The sequence below is a fragment of the Epinephelus lanceolatus genome, chromosome 6 (assembly GCF_041903045.1).
Source record: "Epinephelus lanceolatus isolate andai-2023 chromosome 6, ASM4190304v1, whole genome shotgun sequence".
NCBI lineage: Eukaryota > Metazoa > Chordata > Actinopteri > Perciformes > Serranidae > Epinephelus > Epinephelus lanceolatus.
In genome coordinates this window covers 32,189,378-32,211,862 of record NC_135739.1, presented here as the reverse complement: position 1 = coordinate 32,211,862, position 22,485 = coordinate 32,189,378, and the positions used below count along the sequence as shown (strand labels likewise).

The 22,485-nt window shown below is 40.6% G+C and overlaps 1 protein-coding gene across 1 annotated transcript in view; it reads left to right on the top strand.

Moving 5' to 3' along the window:
• The window catches only part of LOC117253443 (glypican-5-like), a 64,826-nt gene that overhangs the window by 6,545 nt on the left and 35,796 nt on the right, over positions 1-22,485 (top strand). The window contains exons 3-8 of the mRNA XM_033620881.2: positions 1,976-2,517; positions 7,168-7,350; positions 9,218-9,399; positions 9,602-9,661; positions 10,255-10,377; positions 20,937-21,057. Of these exons, the coding sequence (XP_033476772.1) occupies positions 1,976-2,517; positions 7,168-7,350; positions 9,218-9,399; positions 9,602-9,661; positions 10,255-10,377; positions 20,937-21,057 (1,211 nt within the window). The remainder of the gene's footprint in view (positions 1-1,975; positions 2,518-7,167; positions 7,351-9,217; positions 9,400-9,601; positions 9,662-10,254; positions 10,378-20,936; positions 21,058-22,485) is intronic.

Sequence of the window (22,485 nt, the reverse complement as noted above, 5' to 3'; positions counted from 1 at the left end):
CAAGTTTCAAACATAGACACACACACACTGTCACACACTGCGGGCATGCAGCCTCTGTTAAGAGCGCTGTCCACTTTATTAGACCCTGACGGACATAGGAAACGCAGGAGATCCTGAGATTGGGCCTCTCATTATCACCTGACTATAGATAACAGGGTAGTGAAAACGAGCCCAGGGATGAATTAAGGTGTGTGCTATTTTGGCTCGCATGCAGCAGGATAAAGTCAGCCCAAGGTTAGTGAGACACTGTGTGACAAGGAAAAATAATATATGCACTGATATAGAAATGTCACATCTTACATGTGGGACTGACATGTATCTATAGCAGGTATGTCCGCATTATGAAATTGGAATAAGTGTCTATAGACTTATTATATTTAAAGAGACAGCTCATCCTCAAATTAAAAATACATATTTTTCCTTTTACCTGTAGTGCTATTTATGAATCTAGAGGTTGGCCTTCTATTGAATATAATGAGGTAGATGGCACTCAGCTTGTGGTGCTCAAAGCGCCAAATAAATACATTTGAAAAACACAGCAGCAATGTCTCTTTCCAGAAATCATGACCCGCCTACTCATGATAATCCACCGACCTTATTGTGAGCAGTTTCATGTAGGAACTATTATCTTCGAAGCTTTGATGAGATGTGGCAGGAATGTTTCTGTAACTTATTACTAAGTTGGACCACCATGGGTTGGTCATTTCATCCCACCTCTTCCTTATACTTGTTGGACAGCCAATTAAATAGTTTGAAGTGAGGGTCAATTACTATGCTGATGACTTAAGAATCATGCATGTCTGATACCTGCCACCTCCTTTCAATGCCCTCCAAAACTTTATATGTGAAAAAAAACAAAATCAAAGCATTTGAATACTAATTTGGACGTTGATTTCTATGGCAATGATTGAAGCCTCGAAGCATTCGGATCGGCCCTAATGTAAACATTAATGGCATTCTCCTTGGCTGAGCTGTAACGCTAGCTAGCTCAGGTGAGTCAGCAGTATCAAACTATTAGTTAGAAATAGAAAGCAGATACACCCTTCCTTCTGCGTAATCGTATGTAATACACTAATAACACTTTTGTCATTTTATCATGTGTTTTTATTTTCATTATTTCTTACAATGCTGAAAGCATTACAGGTGTACCTGTGACTGCACCAGAGGACCACTGGCATTAGAAGTTAGTGAACTGGTAGCAAGGGGTTGGAAGTTTGAACCATCGAGTCAGGTGCAAAATACACATTAAAATAAACAAAATAATCTTTTTTTTTTTTTAAATCATTTTTGGAGACTGCTGTTGCTCGTTCTTTTAGTCACATAAGCAGGGTGGCTCATAGGATGACAGTATTGGTTGATCCATCCAGCACTTTGGTCCAAGCTAAAAATTTGGAAATTTAACTTGACACAGACGTTTACGATTCCTAAAAGACCCCACTGGATAATAGACTTGCATTTATACAGCACCTTTTTAGTCCTTCACCCATTCAAAGCACTTAATATTTCATGCTACAATCACCCATTCACATTCACATTCATACACTGATGACTGAGGCTACCATACAAGATGCCACTGGCTCAACAATTAAACAGTCACACATGCTCAGGGGTTCAGTATCTTGCCCAAGGATTCGATGCTTTGACATGTGGACTGGAGGAGCCGGGGATCGAACCATTGATCTTCCAATTATTTGACAATCCGCTCTAGCTCCTTAGCCACAGCAGCTTAAGAGCCTGATACCCTGACATTTCATCTAGGGCCATCATAAGGCCAAATTTTTACTTTATCAACTTTATAAACTACACATCATCCAAAAAGGAGTGCCTACCCTGACAAAAAAATTGCTGATTTTGCTAATATTTTATAATCTTGGTAATATTCTTTTTTGTTATATTCATGATAAATTATCAAAGATGTTATTCAGTTGTACAGAGGTTACAATAAAATGCATGTTTGCTTTCTTTCTCGTTCCAGAGACCTTTGAGTCGCTTGTGTCCTTCACATCTAACCTGACCAGCACTCTGTTCGACAGCGCTTATTCCACTTTGACGTCTGACTGTCGCCCCCTCGTGTTTCAGCTGTTCAGTGACATCAGACAACACCTTTCTGGAGACATTAATTCTTCATTGGACAATACTGTGCGTCGGTTCTATAATGATCTCTTCCCATTAGTCTACCGCCGCCTGCTCAACCCTGGGATCGGCCACATGTTGCCCAAGTCCTCCCCGTCCACCAATCACAACGACTGCCTGCGAATGACGCGGCAGGATGTAAGCCCATTCGGACCCCACCCTCGCCTCCTGGTCAGCAGCTTGTCCCGTGCGCTCGGGGTGGGCCGAGCACTGAGCCGTCTGCTGAGATTGGCTGGAGAGGTTGTGAATGCAACCGAGAAGGCGACGTTATCCAGAGAATGTGGGCGAGGTTTAGTGAGGATGCAGTACTGCTCCCACTGCAGAGGGATGACACTGATACGGCCCTGTACAGGACTGTGTGTCAACATTATGAGAGGATGTTTGGTAAGTGTTTGAATGTCTTTGAATTTAATGTTTGTGTGTGTCTGTTTAATCATGGATGTACAAAGGGCCGTGTTCATTCCTATAAAAGTTGCTCTGACACTGTGAAGCCAACAAAAGTTTGATTTCGGGGGTTTAACATTTCCCACATCTTATGCATCATGGGGCCCATGGAGCAGGCGCACTAGAGACTTCCACCGCCTGACTTCCAGTCAAGCCTTCTGCTAATTTGAAACGGGATAATGTGGAATGAATCAAACTGAATAGTGAATTCTGATAGTGAAAAAACTTTCTAGGCTCATCGGCATCTAATGACGGACTTGGAGTCGTCATCCCACTGGCCACGGCGCCAAATTGGCTTCAAAGTCCTTCGGGCTTGTTTTAATATGTGTGCATGTTTCCACTATAGTTATACTGTACACACAGTTACTGATAAAATTCAGCATGGGATTTCACTGGATACTTGTCATCAGAGGATGTTTAGCAGATTAATGTGTGTATGTGTTCTCTCATTGAATCATCAGAAATTTACCTCTAAATGACATTTTAGGATGTATGCGTAAGAAGAAAATGGTACTGTCCAAAGTTAAAAAAGATGCCCACACCAGCACCGCTCTTACTAATAACTACTTTATATCTTGTTTATTTAATCAGCACACAAACAGAAATGTAAAAACAACAATGTGTTGTTTCACTGGGAGTAAGAAGCTGTGAGAAAGCAAATAAGCGTGTTTCCAGAATTGTTGAACTTTTCCTTGAAATGAATTCGCCCTAAAAGGAATATCTCACCCACAAAGCTGCTCTCTATACATTGATTCACCTGAAAAATACCCGTCAAACTGATACACACAATTAAATGAATGTTCAGTGCCACCATAAATATACAGGTAGCGTTCTTGGTACAAGTGAAACTTCTGCAACACCTGCGGCAAATTCATCCCCCACAACTAATGAGGCATGTGCTGTCAAACTCACTTTCAGCTGCTCCACCTGTAAGTCACATACTAATCTGTCTAACACCTAGACACTGTCATTTTGTCTCACAAACATCTCGTTCAGTAAACTATGACAATCTTATTGCTGTTGCACCCACTGTAATTCCATCCTCACCTCCCTTTCCGTCCAAATTTGGTCTGCTGAATGTGAGATTGCTGTCAAACAAAGCATTCATCTGTCAAGATTATATTCTGTCAAAAACTCAAAACTGCGTAGGAACTGAGTCATGGCCAAATAATAATTTTATCAGTTAATTTTCTGATCTCCTTTCCCACATTGTTCTGAAATACAACAACATTCTCACTCTGAGATTTCAATATCCACATTTGCTGTCCCTCTCGTGACCCGTGATTTTGTGTATTTACTGGAATCTTTTCGTCTACAACAGTCTGTTAATGGCCCTACCCATGATAAGGGTCACACCCTAGACTTAGTCCTCTTCTCTGGTTTATCTGTCTCGAGCTCTGTGACAGAAGAGTTTGACCTACTGTATGTGATAAGGCTATCAACTCTGATTTTAATTTGCTATGATTCTCCTGTTTGCCCTGCTCTTCTCTGCACCCACACTGTAAATTCCTCCACTGTTACTAAGTTTGCAGAGGCCTATAGGGAAGCTCCCGTCATTACCAGCAGTAGGGCTGCACCATCTTATGTAAGCAGAGAGGAACTTGTCTCTTTATTTAACAGTGCTGTTTTGGCCTCCACTGACTGTGTTGTACCAGTCTAAAGTAAAAAAACATAAGCCATTAGCCTCACCATGGCTGAACAACAATACTAGAGAAATAAGAAGGCAGGAGGCCAGAGCAAAGGTGGACACAGGATAAACTAATTTCAAACTTTGAAGGATCTCTTGGTTAAATACCAGCAGGCTGTCAAAACTGCCAGAGCTTGATACTTCTCTGATATTATTCACAAATACTGTCATAATTCCAGAGTACTTTTTAGTGTTTCAAACTCCATCACCTCCTCCACTCCCTGCTCCTGCTTAGAAACATCTGTCTTAAAATGTGAGGAATTCTTTAACTTTTTAGAGACAAAGTTCTTAATATCAGAGCTGGTATTATTCCATCTGTAAATACTCCATGTATCTCCTCGGACAACACTGTAGTTCTGAATTCCTTTCACTCCATTACTTTCCCAGAGCGCCATCATATTGTCTCTTCTATAAAGACCTCCACTTGAAAACTGAATCTAGAATCTTCAGTCCTAAATAACTACAGACAAATCTCCAAACTGCATTTTTCTTTCTAAAATACTCAAAACAGTAATTTTTAACCAACTGTTGTCCCACCTGGCTCTAAACTGCATTTAAAAAAAATCCCAGTCTAGTTTCAGAGCTCCTCACAGTACTGAATCAGCCTTAGTAAGAATAACTGCTGACTCATGTCACTGCTCCGTTCTCTTGCTTCTAGATCTAACTGCAGCCTCTCTAGATCAATAGCTCACTCTATTCTCATTCACAGATTAAAGGAATGGGTGGGGGTCTCTGGTTCTGCTTTAAACCGATTCTCTTCATCTTTATACAACAGATCCTTCTTTGTCTCGGTCAGTAACTCATTTTCTTCCTCAGCTACCATCTTCTGTGGTGTCCCCCAAGGTTCAATACTTGGTCCAGTCCTTTTCTCCATATTTTACTTCTGATAGGCCACATTATTTAAAAACATAATATATCTTTTTACTTTGACGCGGATGACACACCAATCTACCCATAGAGCCAAACAACAAACTAACTGACCTCAATAACTGTCTTCACAACATCAAATCCTGGATGGCTGCAAATTTTCTCCAGCTCAATGAGAGTAAAACTTAAGTTATTTTGTTTGGACTGCAGCACTTGACTAATCTTGGTTCTGAATTGAAGTTTGACAAACAAATAAATTAAGTAGTAAAATTAAGTTTCATCTTCAAACTCAGATCAATTCTGTGTCATCAAAGTCATCTGTCTTAAGTCATCCACGCCTTCATATTCTCCCACCACGATTATTGCAACCTGTTATTTTTTGGTCACATTTGGTCACTCAGTCTTGTTTATCTTGTCTTCAACTAGTCTAAAATGCAGCAGCAAGAGTTTAAACAAGGTCAGATTAGTCATGCCATGTTACCTGAATTTGTGAAGAAAACGTTTTTATTTCTCTCATACTTCCATGGACAATGGCAAACATACTGATTTATCGATTGATTGATTGATCAGGGACCACATTTAATAGCATCAAAAAATAGCATCAGTTTACAATCTCTCTCAACAACCTCTGCGGTATGATCCAAGTCTCAAGAGAAAAACAAAGTTTTCTTCATGAATTCAAGGTAACACGGCATGACTAATTGATTTACAAATGGTCACTTTGTGGGTGAACTATTCTGTAAATATCCTGTCGAAGTAAATATCAGAAATGTTTTATTTCTTTAAGGTGAACTGTGCAGGAATTTTAATGTTTGTAAACACAACATTCAACTTGGCCCCTCCTCCCTACACTGCTACATACACTGCAGGCTACTTTATTATTGTAGGAACATTACATTTGTTGTAATGGAAAAGCCGATTCTTTAGCACGCTAACTAAGCTAGATCTCTGTGTCGCTTTTCATCCTCTCCTTTAGCACTCTCTAGCAAAAGTGAAATCCAACCTAGATTCAATCTTGTTTTTGACCAACCTTTGTCTTTCTTGGCTCTGCACCTCGCTATATTTCGATAGATACAGATTAATACATCGCCACACACTTCTAGTTCTAGACATAAGTGATGATGATTGAGTTTATACATTTCTTAGGAAAATACTGCATAGTATGCCTTTGAATTCTTTGTAATCTCATTCCACATTTAGAATTTTTCTTTGGAGTTTGTGTGTGTGTATTGTAACTAATACTGATTTAGATGCATGGGGGACCTCAGAGCTTTTGTCTCATTTTACTTCTGGAGAGGCAAGTAAAAAAGAAAAGTAGTAATGTTCCCACATCTCACATTTCTGAATCATTCATTCACAGCATTTTATCATCAATAAATCATTCCCACATTAAGTTTTAGACTGACAAATAACAAGAACATTGCCAAGAGAACTGGCAGTGTTCTCCGTGCATCTTACGGGGCTGCTTCGAAATTTGCTGGACAGCTTTAACAGCGCCCACAATAGAGAGGCTTGGAAGATGGCACTGTTCATCCCGCTTGAGAGTTTCTTAGAAGCAAAGAAAGCGTGGTGGAAAAACAACTCCCATCATGTTTATCCTCTTCAGTAAAGGAAAGGAAAGAAAAACACACACAGCAAAGTCAAGGAGAGGCAAAGGGACAAGTAGGAATACCCTCACTGTGACAGAAGGCAACTGGGTTTATGGAAAATGTGGTCCTGTCTATCCTGTAGTGAGATAGAGACTGCCAGTCGTCTCAGTCACTGGCTCATTTCCATCCATCCAATTGTTTCTTTAATTACAGCTAACTGTCAAAAATAAATTTGCCACAGTTTTAAGTATAATATATATACAGCACACCTAAGCCAATTTACCAACCTTAAAGAAATTTAAAATGTAACATGAAAATATGTTCTTGTTCTCTTTCTTCCCGTCTCCTTTCCACATTTGTCACATCTGCACCCTCTTTCTCCTCCTATTCCTCCATTATCTGAATTCACTCTCCCCATTCCTCCTCTTTTCCCTCTCTCTATTTTAGGTGGGTGTATCAGAGCTTGGCGCCCCCTGGGGGAGTTTGGTGGTGTTGCTCCAACGGTTAGCTGCGACCTTAGCAACCAGCAGCAACCACAACAGCATGGAGTTAGCTCTGTTAGCAGTCCGAAATCATGTGAATGATGCTATACTGCATGCTCAGCTGCACGGGCCACGCATCACAGCCACAGTAAGCAGAGGGAATGCTGGGAAGGAGGGGAAGGAGTGTTTGCTTTATCCTCTCTATACTCTAAATTGTTGCCTGAGGTTCTGGGTATTGATATCAGTCAACCAAGAAAAGTTTGGATACTAAAGTTATTGTGTCCCTAAAATGTCCCCCGTAAACTGCAGTCACAAAAAAGGGATCATTAACAGATTGCTTAACGATCCGTACTCATATGTCCCAATAATAAAGTCATTTGAATTTTGGACACAGAGTGAGGAAGGCCGTGGGTTTTCTTTCAGCCTGGCAGTTGGATCTTCTCACAAAAGCCTTGTACCTAGATGGGCTAAAAACAGCCTCATTCTTCAGAGAATCTGGGGTTCCCCTCAGTCTGTGTGTGTGTGTGTGTGTGTGTGTGTGTGTGTGTGTGTGTGTGTGCGCGAGTGTGTATGTGAGTGTGAATACAGATCCAGTGCCAGACAAAGACTGTGGTTGGCGGGACAACCGATACCCAGAATGCAGCTTGGTTCTGAGTGATGAGAAAGTTTCTGTGGCTAATCTCTGGACAAACAGACGACACACAAACACATGCATGCATGCACACACTGTTGGAGGAGGAAATAGAGTAGCCATCCAACTTTGAGAGAACATTGTGGACTTAGTAGAGTAGATTCCTGAGAGGTAAACAAACATACACAAGCATAATCACACTGCTAATTGTGGCTAATACGAAAATACCACTTAATTGAATATTTGATTAAGCTTCTTATTCATTAGACTCATCACTGAAGGCTAACCCCCCCAACAGTCTGGCAGTGCGTATGTGCAGGATTTAAAGTTAATAGATGATTTAAACATGATTTTAACACAGCAGTAATTTATTTAATGGACTAAGACCGCTGTTTACCAGCCTTTGCAATGCGTCGTGCTTGTGCTTTACCGCGTTAGATTTTGAGTTTAACTGATTAATTTAGCACTGTGAGATTTAGTATTACGAGACTGATAATTGCCAGCTCTGGGTCTGCAGTTTTCGGGGGTTACTTTGGGAGACTGTGGGGGCTCAGCTAACATGAAAAAACAGAATTTATGATGTAGTAAATAAAAATGAATAATAACCTCTGTGGCGGAGGTAAAAAGGGACCAAAAATATAAATTAAAATAAGAATTATGAATAAAAATTACAAATTTGTTGCTGGTCTAGTGTGTTTTAAGCACATTTACGTCATAATAACCATTAAACTACCAGCTATGGAAGGCAGACTGCACAGGAAACAGCTCCCAGCAACCTGAGCCAGTTGTAAAGCTCTAACACCAAATTCTTCAACTAAGAATTAAAGGGATCCCTCCTCAGTTGGTCTTCCTGAGGTTTCTACCATTTTTTTCCCCTGTTAAAGGTTTTTTGGGGAAATTTTTCCTTATCCACTGTGAGGGATATTTCCAAAGCTATTAGAAGTATGTAAAATGAGCGCTCCCTGTGTGAAGTCTGACCAGCTACATGTGAAGGCTACCCCATAGGCTTACTGGTACCAGTGAATGTGAACTGTGATAAAGAGTCATTGTATTTCTACAGTTGGCTATGTTTTGTCACTACTGAACTCTACTACCACCTACTGGTTTTAAGATGTATGGCATTTATCCTGCGAAGGCCAAATCTCCTCTCCTTGCAATGCTAATAAAAGTGAAAATAATTCATGTATCTGCCCCATGATTCAAATCTGCACCAAACTGGATGTGCTCTTCCTTGGCCCTTTCTTCTTTCACCAAGTTTTGTGAAAATTGGGCCAGTAGTTTTTCTGTAATCCTGCTGACAAATAAACCGAACCAAAAACATATCACTTAGCGCTCCTCCAAAAAGCAGCCAAAACACTGCCCTACAAACTGTCTCTTGCTTCAGGTAGAGAAGGTGTGTGGACCCCAGGCAGCTGCTCCCATGGTGACAAGTGCAAATCCCACTACCTCGCATATCACAGCCTCTGTGAGCCCTGCTACATCAGTAACCTCAGAGAGGTCAAACGTGACATTGCCTCCCTCGGTGGGTCCGGCTGCTCATCAGCATCTCCAGCCGCAATCCCGGAGGTGAGTTACATACATTTGATGAAATGTATGAGTTCTTGTCAGAGGTCAGACTCTCTGGGGGGGGGGAAGCTGGAATTTAGCCACAGCAGGTGAATTAAATGTGAGAAGAGACAGAGTAGAGGGTCTTTTTACATTTGACCTTCAGTCATAGCAGAAGAAAGTCATTTTAATGTGTGGCTGTGTGTGTTGTATGTCCCGCTAGGTCATTCCTTCTTAAAGGCTCCAGGGGAGACAAGAGTCGCAGCCTGAAGAAACTGTCCAGGTAAATTTATCTGCATCAATTGAGCTGTGCTTATCAAAACGATATTTGTCCATAATCCCAAAGAGAAGCTCTTATAGAGGAGCCAGCACCAGAAAAAACCCTTTTTAGTTAATAGCTACATTTTACCCCCAGACTTAAGATATGTATTTTACATTGATTCAAAACACTTGTTAAAATGACTCAGCACAAACATTCAGCCACTAAAGTGCAATGCAGCTGTTGTCAGTGAACTTTTAATTCTCTGTATCTTTAGTTACATTTGAGTACAATACTTCATTATACTATGTGTCATTCCACCTAAAAGATACAGCCCTAAAGCTGGGACTTTGAGAAAATAAAACCTCAGATCAGACAACTCATTAAATGAAAAACCTTCATATCAGATTTTCATTATGCAGTCATTACCAAAAGTGCTGTGAGCTTGTTTCCCTTCAGAAACTTACCAGAGTCTATCAGAAGGGGATTTCACAGGGAATTGGACATGACAGGTCTTAATTGGAACAAATAAAAGTATATGGTACACTGGTCCTACTCTTACCAACAACAACCCAAGCATTCAGAGGTGCACAACTTGCTCTGTCTCTCTCTTTCAGGGAGTTTGAGGGCTCGATCCAGCGGTACCAGTGGTTTTTCTCAGAGCTCCCAGAGATGCTCTGTGAAAGTGAGATGGAGGTCGAGCAGCATACGTGCTGGAGCGGCCAAGACGTCGTAGAGAGGTGTGTTGCATTACATGCATTATTTAATTTAGTTGTATCGTTTTAGATCCAATATGCTGGAAAACAAAGCTAAAGCAACAGTGAAAGCACATCAGGTACATGCAGAAAAAGACAGGAATATTGGCTTTAGTTTTCGGGCCAGCTTCAGACCTGGATCAGGCTCAGGCTGGAATTCCAGGCCTGCATGTGCAGCACTCAGCAGACCATGTAAAATCCAAGTTGGTGCATAGGTAATTTGTTCCTCAATGACTTGAGGGCTTCTTCAGTGTCCAGCATTGCTCTCTGTGCTGCCACCTCTCCAGAAGCTGCAGGATATTGCAGTGATATTGATGTACAGTACTCTGTGCTAAGTAACAACCCAGTGGGTGTGTGAGACAGATGTTTACTGCCACCTTGGATTTTGAGGCAACTCAACTGCACTGCACTGTGCTGGTGTAAACCTATTATTATCAATCTATTATCAAAGTGAAAGTGGGTTCATACTTTTTATACATTTATCTGAAGCTTTGAGCATTAAACACCAGAAATGAGTTCTGTACTCAGGCAGTCACCCATTATTTTTAAATTCAAAAAAGAGGACAAAGGTGCAGCGTGTGTGTGTGTGTGTGTGTGTGTGTGTGTGTGTGTGTGTGTGTGTGTGTGTGTGTCCCAATAGTTGCCAGGGTGGGGGGGTGACAGGGTTGTGAAGGTTAGAGAGTTCGTTTCCAGACTCTTTCTCATGGTGATTACATTGGCAGCTTAAACTGGTAACAAGACAAATGGGCACACACGCGCACGCACCGACACACACACACATTCACACCGACACACACACACATTCGCAGGCATGCACAGAAATGCGCTCCGACACACATGTTCATACACACCTACTGTACCTACTGACACACATAATAATACACCTGGCAGTACACAGAATATGATATAGTTGTGTTTAGCAGACATCTCACTGCACACAACCCTATCTCACACCCACACATACACATATGACATCAGTTGCCCAGTTGCCGTGATGGAGAAGGTTTTCCATTAATGGTCTATCAACCATATGACAGACCATGTAGTCTTGCAAGGACATCCTACACAAACACACACACACACACACACACACAACACACACACACACACACACACACACACACACACACACACACACACTTTGTTTTGTCACCATCAGTATTTCAGTGAAGGCCAGTGAACCTCATATTTAATGGCTCTGCTACTTTTATGCCTCTGATGATATTTTAAGAGAAGTAGAGCCTTTAGATATATTCTAAGAGGGCCAATTAAGGAATCAAATATTTAATAGTGTATAAAAAAACATTACAGTAATACATTTGGTAATGTACGCTAATGTGTACAATTTGAGTTTAAGAAATTCTGATGATTGCACCGTCTTTAAGAAAATAACAGTAAACAGTATCATACGTTTCAACAGGCATTAGAAAGTATCACTGAATTATGATTACCATGATTACCACACAGAGAACAGTGAGCAGTTTTCCTAAATGTCCCCCAGCTATGATGACTCTTGTAGTGAACTTTGCCTCAAGTCAAATAATTAATATATTTTTAAAAACTGGATAAATTTGGAGCCTTAAAGTACCATTTAATCGTATTTAGCTGCGACCCAGGTGCAAGGTTTGATTGTGGATTCAGTTGACCTATGGTTAAGCCACGCCCCCCTCCACTCACTCGGACAAACTATCAACATTCAGTGACAGGCGCTATTGCAGGTGTCACAGTACATGGCATTTCGCAGGAGGCAATTGATGATTTTTGGAGACATAACGATCAAAGTTATTGAGAAGTAACCAAAAGGGCCTAAACTACATATTGGAGGGATATATTCATATCTGTCATATCTATCTATACTGTCATTACAATTTTAATTTCCTATCTACACTCAGCCATTTTAGCCCGGCCCAATCTGCTGAAAAACCAGAAGTCTCCTCACTCCTTGTAATTTTTGTCTGTACATCAGTAAGGGGAGGTTTCTGAACATAAACAAGACCGGAAATGAAATATTCGGAAATCCTCAGACTTTCATTATCTGTGAATTTAGTTTCAGGGTTTTATTTAGAGGAACAGGACACTCAGCCCGTGTTGGAGTACAGCCAGTCTGTGCCTCTCTGACCTCTTTACATCTTCTTCTCTCTTCCATCTATCCATCCACCCGTTCATTCATTAATTCCGCCATCCATTCATCTCTCCATCCTTTTATTCAGACCTCCATTCATCTCCTCCGCCCTCTGACCCACTTCACTTACAAATGTCCGTGTTGGTGAGAATGTGTGCATGTGAGAAAAAAAGAGAGATAGGCGGCAACACGCACAGAATGATGAGAAAGTCTAAGAGTGTATGATAAAGGAGACGAGGGCGTATTATTAGCTCTCTTCTCTCTTATACGGATACAATGATGATGAAGATGCTTAGGACCCTGTTTAGGGGAAGACGGGTGCAGCATATAAGTAGGCGTCAATTCCTCCCCGATCCCAAATTTGAGCCTCGCCAAAATAGAACCCAGTCATTGAAACAGACATTGCTAAAGGCATCTTGAGCAGCATCTTGCAGAAATTATTATCATCAGAGTGCACTACTGCCAAAACAAGAAAAACATTTGGAGGTGAAAGAACTAAAATAAAAATTAAACTGAAAATAAGCAGGAGAAAGGCGCACTAAAGAACTGCAATCTATTTACAATATGTACAATATTCAACAACTTTAAGTCAAAGTCTCAGAATATAACCACCTTGAATGACTCCAACAATTTGGAGACCCACAAGTAAACACTGCTATCAGCTGCCAACCCAAACTGAGGGCCCTAGGCCATATACAGACACTGGCAGGACACAATTGGCAGCAGACTGACTTCCAATCCTGACCAATGCACCATATCCACCTACACAGATGGGGCACTCAAGTACACACAGAGCAGAGCACAGAATAATATTACAGTGGGTCAGTATGATATACACATTCAGGTAAAACTTGTTTTTAGAATCATGGATAGATTACTGACAGACGCGTGCCCAGGGGCCCAAAGTGTCAAGGGCCCCTTAGGCCTTCAGCTGCAAAATATCACTCCGAGAGACACATACTGACCCGGAAGAGACTCAGAATGACCACAAATAAATGAAGACAACTACAAAAACAGCTGCAAAGAGACACAAAGAGACTCCAACGACGAAAAGGGGCAACCACAAATAGACACAAAACAGCTACAGAGATGCAAAGGAACTACAAAGAGGCTCAAGATGGCCACAAAGAAATACAAAAAAAAAAAAAAAAACAATTATGAATTATGTGTGTCTTACTCCTGTGTAGAAGAGGTGGTGGGGCATTCTGTGATTCTGTGCTCAGGGGCCCATTTTCTCATATATCGTCCATGATTAGAATAACCATTAAAATTATATCATGTGGCAGATACAATGCTTTTATACAATTACCAGAAATGTTTAAAAAAAAAGAAATCCTGTATAGAAATAATCCCATATTTGCACACATGATGCCATAAGTGACATTAGTGACCTCCATTAGGCTATATACAACACACAGCAAATACAGTCCACACTTGCACAGTAAGCACATCATCCAAACATCACCATCATCATATTGTGTATGATTTTCTAATATATAATTGACAGAATAGCTCTCAGAATGACTGTTACAAAGTCAATATACATAACATAAAAGGAAATTGAGACCATTTGACCTTCAATAAATGGTGTCAAATGGTGCAAATGAAATCATGAGTGTGTGATATTCAATAGAGTTGATTATGTCTCTGAACTCTTGATGGACTGGCCTCTGAACAAGATAGCAGTTCGACACCTTGAAACCGAATTAGTCACAGTTAAATATTAGAAATATGTTTTTTGAAGCTTTTTAACCTCACTGAATTGTACTTTTTACCATGTGGCCAGCTGTAATAGCTGATTTCGTCCACAAGAGGGAAGCATCTTATCACCAGCCTAAGTAACAAGACATTAAGTCTAATCCCACCTCTGAAAACCTGCCACACCCGATGTGTTGATGTATATTGTGTGTTTTTTCTTAATCCATTAAAATTGGGTTTCCATCAGACACTGATGCTTTACAGAATCAGGGTAATAATGTTAATAGGCAGGGGAAGAATTGTCCGGAGGCTGTGAGGAGGAATATGATAGATAAAGAAAGTGAGACTAAGTGCAGTTTCTCCAAACCTATCCAAACCACAGCATATCACTTCCATGTCTTGTACAAGAGGTACAGGTATAAGCCTCAGGTGTCAGTACAGTGTGTGTATGTGTGTGCATGTGTGTGTATGTGATACAGCCATGTAAATGACTCCACAGGAATGCAGCTAGATTTACAATTGAGGTTATGACTCCTATAATTACACACCTCCCTCGGATCAGATCCCTATCTCAGGTAATTTCATTTTCACTGTGTTTGTGCGAGTGTGCATGTGTCCGTGCATGCCACAGTCACTTTAAACGTCACTGTTAACAACCCCGCGGTAACCGAGGGCAACAGCGGCACAGCTTTGTCATTATGGTGCTGGTGATTTATGTCTGTCGTTCCTCCAGATCTTATTAAGTGTCACTCTCTGTGTCGTCTGCAGCACACTCTCTCCAATATTATCATCTCATCAAACAGACAGAGAATCCAGACAGTCTGTAATCTGGCCAACAGCTCATTCAAAACACTGACAGTTTCCAATACGTTCAGCTGGACAGCAGATACTGGGCGTGAGAACCTGCTTTAGATGTGCAGCTGCTGTTTGATATCTTCTTCTCCACTTGAATATAAAGCACAAGCCACAATGTGTGATTTATTACTGAGACTATGAAGATTTATACGTTTGCCAAATGGTAATTACAGGTAACAGAAGAGAAATTATTTTCTGTAGCTTCAGTGACCTTTACACCGATAACTCATGTTTATCAATGCCACCATTTGTCATTTCTTTGTACAAAAAGACACTGAATTGATGAAAGAGGCAAAAGATCTGATGTCTGTGAGACCAATAAAAGCACTGACTTTCACTGTGTCTGCTGTACTTATGTGTTCCATCTGCTTCAACACTTTAATTTTAATTGAACTTACCAATATTGAAAGGCAATCAGGTTAAGATAAATAAAGACACCACCTCGTTACCTTCAGCCTCAGTAAATCCGATGGCTGTTAAGCATTTAGTGAGAATAATTTTGGTTCAGCTTTCAACAGATGTTCAGTTGCTGCTGGCAGACTGTTTTGAGAATGTCTCATCCTGCGAATAGTTGCATGCATCCAACTCTGGATCTCTGCTCCCTTTTTAGCTTTTCACTGTGGGGCTGTACTGGAGATGTTAGACAGCTGATGGGAGAAACAACATGAATCCATTCCTTAACCTTCTATTGCACCAATTATTACAAAGCATAGCCCATTAACAATTGATCTGACATCCTCCATAGTGATAGTTATGGAAATTACCTCATGTAGTCCCTCTGCATTTGCAGTGGAGATTGCAGTGGCCCTAATAAATATTGTTGTCCTACCTGTCACATATCCTGGAATTGCTGATCAATAACAGCTGAAGGCATTCCTCCTGGAGCACATATATCAGTCTGCTTTTAGAGTCAATCCTAGCCCCACCTCGGATGTTATTATAGTGCCAAACAATTGAGACAATGGGAATGCTGTCCTGTATATTATAGATTCATCAAAAGCATTGGATACAGTTGATTATTCTTTACTTCTACAGAGATTGTCCTCTTTAGGATCTAGAAGGGATGCCTGGCAATTGTTTCAGAGCTATTTATGACAGTAACATCAATGTGTGAAGGTAGGGACACTTAATTCCGAATACTATACATTTAAGCCCTGTAAAGTTCACCAGTAATGTGATTAAAATTTCTTCCATGTTTGTTCGTCAAATACATCTTTATGCAGATGATACACTGTTATATGGTGTTGTTGATTCTGCTCAGATAGCTACAGAGAAATTACAGCTCCTCCTCAATTATCCATCAAGGTACTTAATGCAAATACAAAAAACATCTCTCCTCAGTATCTAGAGATATACAGGTTTATTGCAGTAATTTTCATATCTCTACTGTGACTGGTTTTATATTGCAAAGGTCACAAAATATCAAAACCCTGGTATCTGTCACAATGAGAAATGTTCATTAAAATATCTAAAACTTGAAAGTAGCAACAAAAGCCCAATTTCTGCACAGAAACCGTTTCCCTTAGCTGTGGGGAAAGTATTGTTGTTTTCAGTGCCTTATTATGGGGATGTAATCTATAGACATGCTTCGGCCTCCACCTTAGGGTCCATAGACTCTGTTTTACCATTAAGCTCTTGGATTCATTACTGGAGATAATTACACTACCCACCACTGCATTTTTCATGATTAGGTCGGTTGGTCTTCCTTTACCGAGACACACAATAACCCTTGGTGATTACTTATCTACAAATGTCTTCTTGGAAAATTGCCATTGTGTGTGTGTGTCTTTTAATGCTTTGGAAGGACTAACTGCTGTGTTGTTGTTGCAGTAGTCTCATGAAACGAACTGCAAAGCCACTTTATACACCTTTATAACTTCAAAGTCATACATGATAATGGCCTCATACCTGCGTGTGATGCTTGGTCTAATTTATTTTGTTTGGTTTGTGTCTGTTTATTTGTATCAGTTGGTTTATTTGTCAGTGTAACTGTAAAGAGGGCGGTGTGGTAAAAAGGCACGTACACTCAGCCAACCTTGTATAAATAAAGGTCAAATCAATTGCCTGTCTCTCTTGGCTTTATTGTTACTAATTAAGACTCACATTTCTAGCTTTAATGAATACAAAGAAAAAAAAACACCAATATGCCAGAATATGTGTGAGGTGTTGCCAGTCCTGGGTATGTAGCAGATTCAGATGTGTGGTGTTGACACTGATCCCTAAAATCTTCGCTGGAGTCTGAGGAATCTTGGGATTTCCCCTTGGGGCACAGTCTGTGGTTTTTAATTGCGCTTTTTTTTCCATCCTCCCTCCTCACCCTCCTCTTTTCCTGTCATTTTTCCCCCCTCCTCTTTCCTCTCATATTCTGCTCCTTCTATTGCCTTGGATTTTATAAATCAGTCGGGGGGGGGGGGGGGGGGGGGGGGGAGTGTTGCAGAACCTTTTATCACATGTGTTCATGCATTTACATGCAGAACAATATCCTGTTAGTACATAGGATACTCAGTCACTGTTTTGGGCATGTCCGTACATGTGGCATCATATCCAGTTTTTATCAGCCATACTGTCTGACCCCAAACACACAATAAAAGCATAATTAATTTCTTACTTAGATGGGATGCACCATATGCTCTTTTGTTGTTCACTGGTGTGTCTTTTTAGATAGTGTTTAAAATGTTTCCTTTGTTTATGTAGCAATACAATAATGTCTTGCCAAAACAGAGCCTGCACCCATAACTGTTGTAGCTTCACTATAGCTGTTCAGTGCAACCTAATTATATTCTTATTGAGTTAAGAAACCAGGCAGACCTTTAACCACAGGTCGTATTACAATGTAAATGAAAGGAAATTTAAAAAAACAGTTGCTGTAGAAAATATGATTAAATCAGACTATGGCGTGATCACACATGGATTTGTCCAGCATTGCATATGTGATGCTTAACGAAAGGCCAAAACTTATGCAGCAGATTCTGACAGTGTCATGTATGTTAACCTCTTGTGTCATAATTCCATTGTTGCACACTGAGAAGTAGCTCCCACTCATGATTGTGCACAGTGTTAAAGTCACAAAGACCTTCATTAATTGCTCTTTTACTGTAGCCATTATGTTTATGTTCATTTACAGTGCAGTTTTTCCCAGTAATCCTCTCTGCATCACACAGCAGAAACTGTAAAAATACACCTCATCATGAAACATAAGAGCAAAGCTAGTAGCAATTATTTTTTTCCCATACCCACTCCAGGCTACTGAATATGTTGAAAGTGTCCGCTTTATAATGTTTAATTTATTTCATTTAGTTTGGTCTCTATTGATTATATTTATTATAGTTGTGTACTGTATTCTTTCCCTCCCCCCCCACTCCATTATATTATTTTTGCCCCTCTAATGACCTTATTTTCCCACGAGGATCTGTAGTCTCACCCTCTCTTAAATTAAACATGCAGCTCTTGATCTGTTGATGGTGTGTGCCATTGGCTGCATATTTAATTTGAACTTGCTCAGAGCTGGATTGGAAAAGCTATCTCACAGAGACAGCTCATAAGCTCTTCTGTGAGACCAGTTATAATGGATTGCCAATGTCAGGCTCAATGAAGCCAAAACACAAAAGGACTCAGCTGAACTTGCTTTGTGAGTCAGGCCTCAGGACACCAATGCTTTGACTTGAGTAAGACGTTAACCAGGAAATGACATTTTATCAGGAAAATAATATGCATGAAAACACAATCTGTGTGAGAATAAAACAAAGATCTCAGAAAGTTCATTAGAGACTTCGTGCATCAGACTAAGTTTCTGGTGAGATCCAATTCCAGACCAGCAGGGTTAGCATGGCTCCAGAGGCTGGGCTCTTTACCACTACACCATCTCTTGGCATCAGCCAAGTCAGGGTTTTTTATTCAGCTTACATCCACCATGTGTCTGCTCTCTGGTTCCCACAACCCTTTTGCCTTGTTGCCATAGCCAGAGTGTGTTTGTGTTTTCGGGGGTGTGGACTCAGCGGTTACGGAGTTGGTGGCTGATTGTGTTAGCTAGCAAAGCTGGTTTGGAACATGGAGACTTGGAAAAATATGACTCATGAACTGTTGTTTCTTCTATTTTGCTTTCTCTCACTTTATCTTCCTCTTGATCCACCCACCGCAACCCCCCACACAGAAAAAAAATGATGTGATTCTTGCTTGTAGCCCACTAAGGAAAGAAACATCAATATGTGGGATGACAAAGGATTAAACTCAGTGATGATGTTCTTTTGCCACACTCAGGCCAGTCTACCCACTTTGTCATTTAAAGGAGTTTAGTATGATGCACAAATCTTCAGAAAAAGTATCTAGAGCAGGTAGACTTAAGAAAACCATCCAGATGGAGCAGAGGGAAGAACATTTTGTTTAAAAAGCCCATGGCTTAAAGAACTAGAGGGGCATTCAGAAAACACAGACCTCTGCTGAGGCCAAATGCCCTATCTCACAGTGTTGATGAAAGTGAAAAGTAATTTGTACATTTGCCCATGATTCAGATCTGTTCCAGAATTTTTCCTGGGGCTTTTCTTGCCACATGCAACACTGTTCCACCGGGTTTAATGAAAATCAGACCAGGAGTTTTTCAGTAATCCTGCTGAAAAACTGACAAACCAACAGAAAAACCAGCATGAACATGCAATAGCTGCAACCTCAAGGCTTAATTCCAGCCTTCTAAAGCAAAGACTGTGGCCACCAAAGGGTTGGGAAAATTTTGTGGACTGACCAATCGACCAACCAACAGAATGACTTGCTGGTCGCAGCTAACAAACCAAACTGAAACCACAACATTCTTGGCAGAGGTAATAAAAGGTAAAACCTCTGCTCTTATGGAAACAAAATATGCACACTGTGGAGGGGATGCTGGGAGTCCAGTTAGAAAGATCAGATTAAATTGACATCATTCAATTCCATCACGAAAATCAAAGTAGCTGTATGTAAGTTGTTCAGAGTATATGAATTATACACAGCTCTCCACATAGAGGTAGCTGAGCCGACGGCTGGCAGCTAACAATGCTACCAGTGTGAACAGTGCTAGCAACAGCAACAGTGCTGACAGAGCTAATGGTGTTAACATGAGGCAGGGTGTTATGCTTCCGCAACAATGCCATGGGTTGGGACAGAGTTTTCAGCAGTAACTGCTATATGAGCTCAGTGCAGAGCAGCGGCGATAAGCTAGCTACATGTATACACACACAGGGACTCACATGCACCATCATGCATGTGTGCGGCCGGACCAGCTACCACAACAAGGAACAGAGAAGCTCGGATTATACACAGAGGTAGCATCACTTCAGTTTCTGCTCAGGACGCCATTTCTCCACTGTACTGAATGTTCTGTACAGCTCCTTTAATACAATAGGCTAACTCTATAAAAAAGACTTTCTTTGAAGCCCAGTAAAAGTCAAGAAGTATTACCATCAAATATAGTTAATTTTTAAAATTAAAGAGACATTTTATTCATGGGGTAGAATGAATCATTTAACAACCTGTTCTTAATAAAAAATCTCTGTGACTTCAACAAGGTGATTAAGATTAAGATCAGCCTGCCAGAGGATGAACTCATGTCACCATAGCTGAATGTCTCAAGTGACTCCTCTGCTTGAATAAAGTCTGTGGTTCTTTGTTTCATTTGCCAGCAGTTAACTTATTTTACAGTGTGTGTGTGTGTGTGTGTGTGTCTGCACATGTTGATGTGAATTACTACACCCTGACTGAACACACTAGTATAGTGACTGTGGGAAACTGGGGCAGGAGAGCAACACACACACACACACACACACACACACACACACACACACACACAAAACTGGGACAGAAATTACTTTATGTCTTTCTCTTGTTCTCTGTCTTTATGTAGTTATGCAGGTCCTGTGGTTGGCAGCAGTTTAAAAGGCCAGAAGGAGAACCCAGAGATGACCGTCCGTAATGCAGATCCTGTCCTGAAGGGGGCGAAACAGAGGCTGGAGCAGCTAACACAGGTACACACAGGAGCTCACTTCAAATAAGACATAGTTGGTGAGGTAAATCTTGACCCATTCTCAACAAACCCTGTAAGGGTTTAACTTGCTATCAGTGTGATAGACCATTCCAAGGTTTCTGTTCACAGAGGTGCTATTTAGCTTTTTGTGATGCTAACGGTAAGGCCTACAGAAAGCAACACTGATTGGTCGATCCAGTTTGCATAAAAACTTTGATCCAGGGCAAGTCCTCTTGATATAACATTGATATATGTGGTCCACTGTGACCCTGTGATCTTTCAGTATATATTCCTATCTATGTATATGATATCCTGTCCATGAATAGTTTCCTAGAGGATGACTCTCATTGTTTTTGTGGACCCTCTGACCTTTTTTCTAGCACCACCATCAGGCAGAAATGTCAGGAAATGTAATGGACAGATGGTCATGAAATTTGCCCCCAGAGACGTTTTCCATTTTAGACACACGAACATTTCTTTCTGTCTTGCAACATCATCATTAGGCCAAAATGTCAACTTTGCATCAGCATGAACTTTGTAATGTACCTCATAATCTTATTGGCATCTCAGCATGTAAAAATCTGATATGGACATTGATATACTGAGTTTTTTATGTCACATAGTGCTCCTCCCAGGACACGCACACAATGAAGTCAGCATCTTTTCTCTTTGACTTTAACCACAATAGCGTGAGCTGTGACATATTTTTGCTTTGGGTTGGGGTATTGCATTCATTAATTCATCCCACTGTGCAGACTCTGCAGTAGCCTCGGTTGTAAAATTGTATTTTAGAGAACCTGAGAGTGGATGTAGTTCTAGATAAAGTCAGGAGGATCTGTGCGTGATTTTATAACAGTTCCACAGAGCATTAATATCTTCCGAAGTCACCTTGGCCGTGACACCACAACGTATGAAGGTGGTTAGCATTCTGCAGGAATGTTCCTACCTGCCCTTAATGGACGGAATTATTTATATCCGTACCTAAATGATGATGCTATTGTTAGTATGATCTTTTGCTGTTATTATTATAATAAAATATTGAGTTCAGCCTCTTGGTGTTTCTCTAAAGTATGATGTAGGTGTGATACACAGTTGCTAAAGCAGGGTTCTGGTTTGTGTGTGTGTGTGTGTGTTTGTGATGTGTCCTCGTCCTCATCTGGCTCTAAATCAATCGCTATCACCTCATGTGTGAACCGCTGCTTAATCCAATAAACTTAAATGTCAGCTCTGTGAACAGATGTAGATAATAACATGCAATAATAAATGAATTAATTCAACAATTAAGCTGGATTTATGCAGCACTTTCAAAGCTCTGAACAGCATGGTAATATGGTGATATGATTTGCATGAATGATTCATAAAATCATGGGAATATGATTTCATAAAATGATACATCAAGGTTATCCATAATGATGATTCATTATTTGCG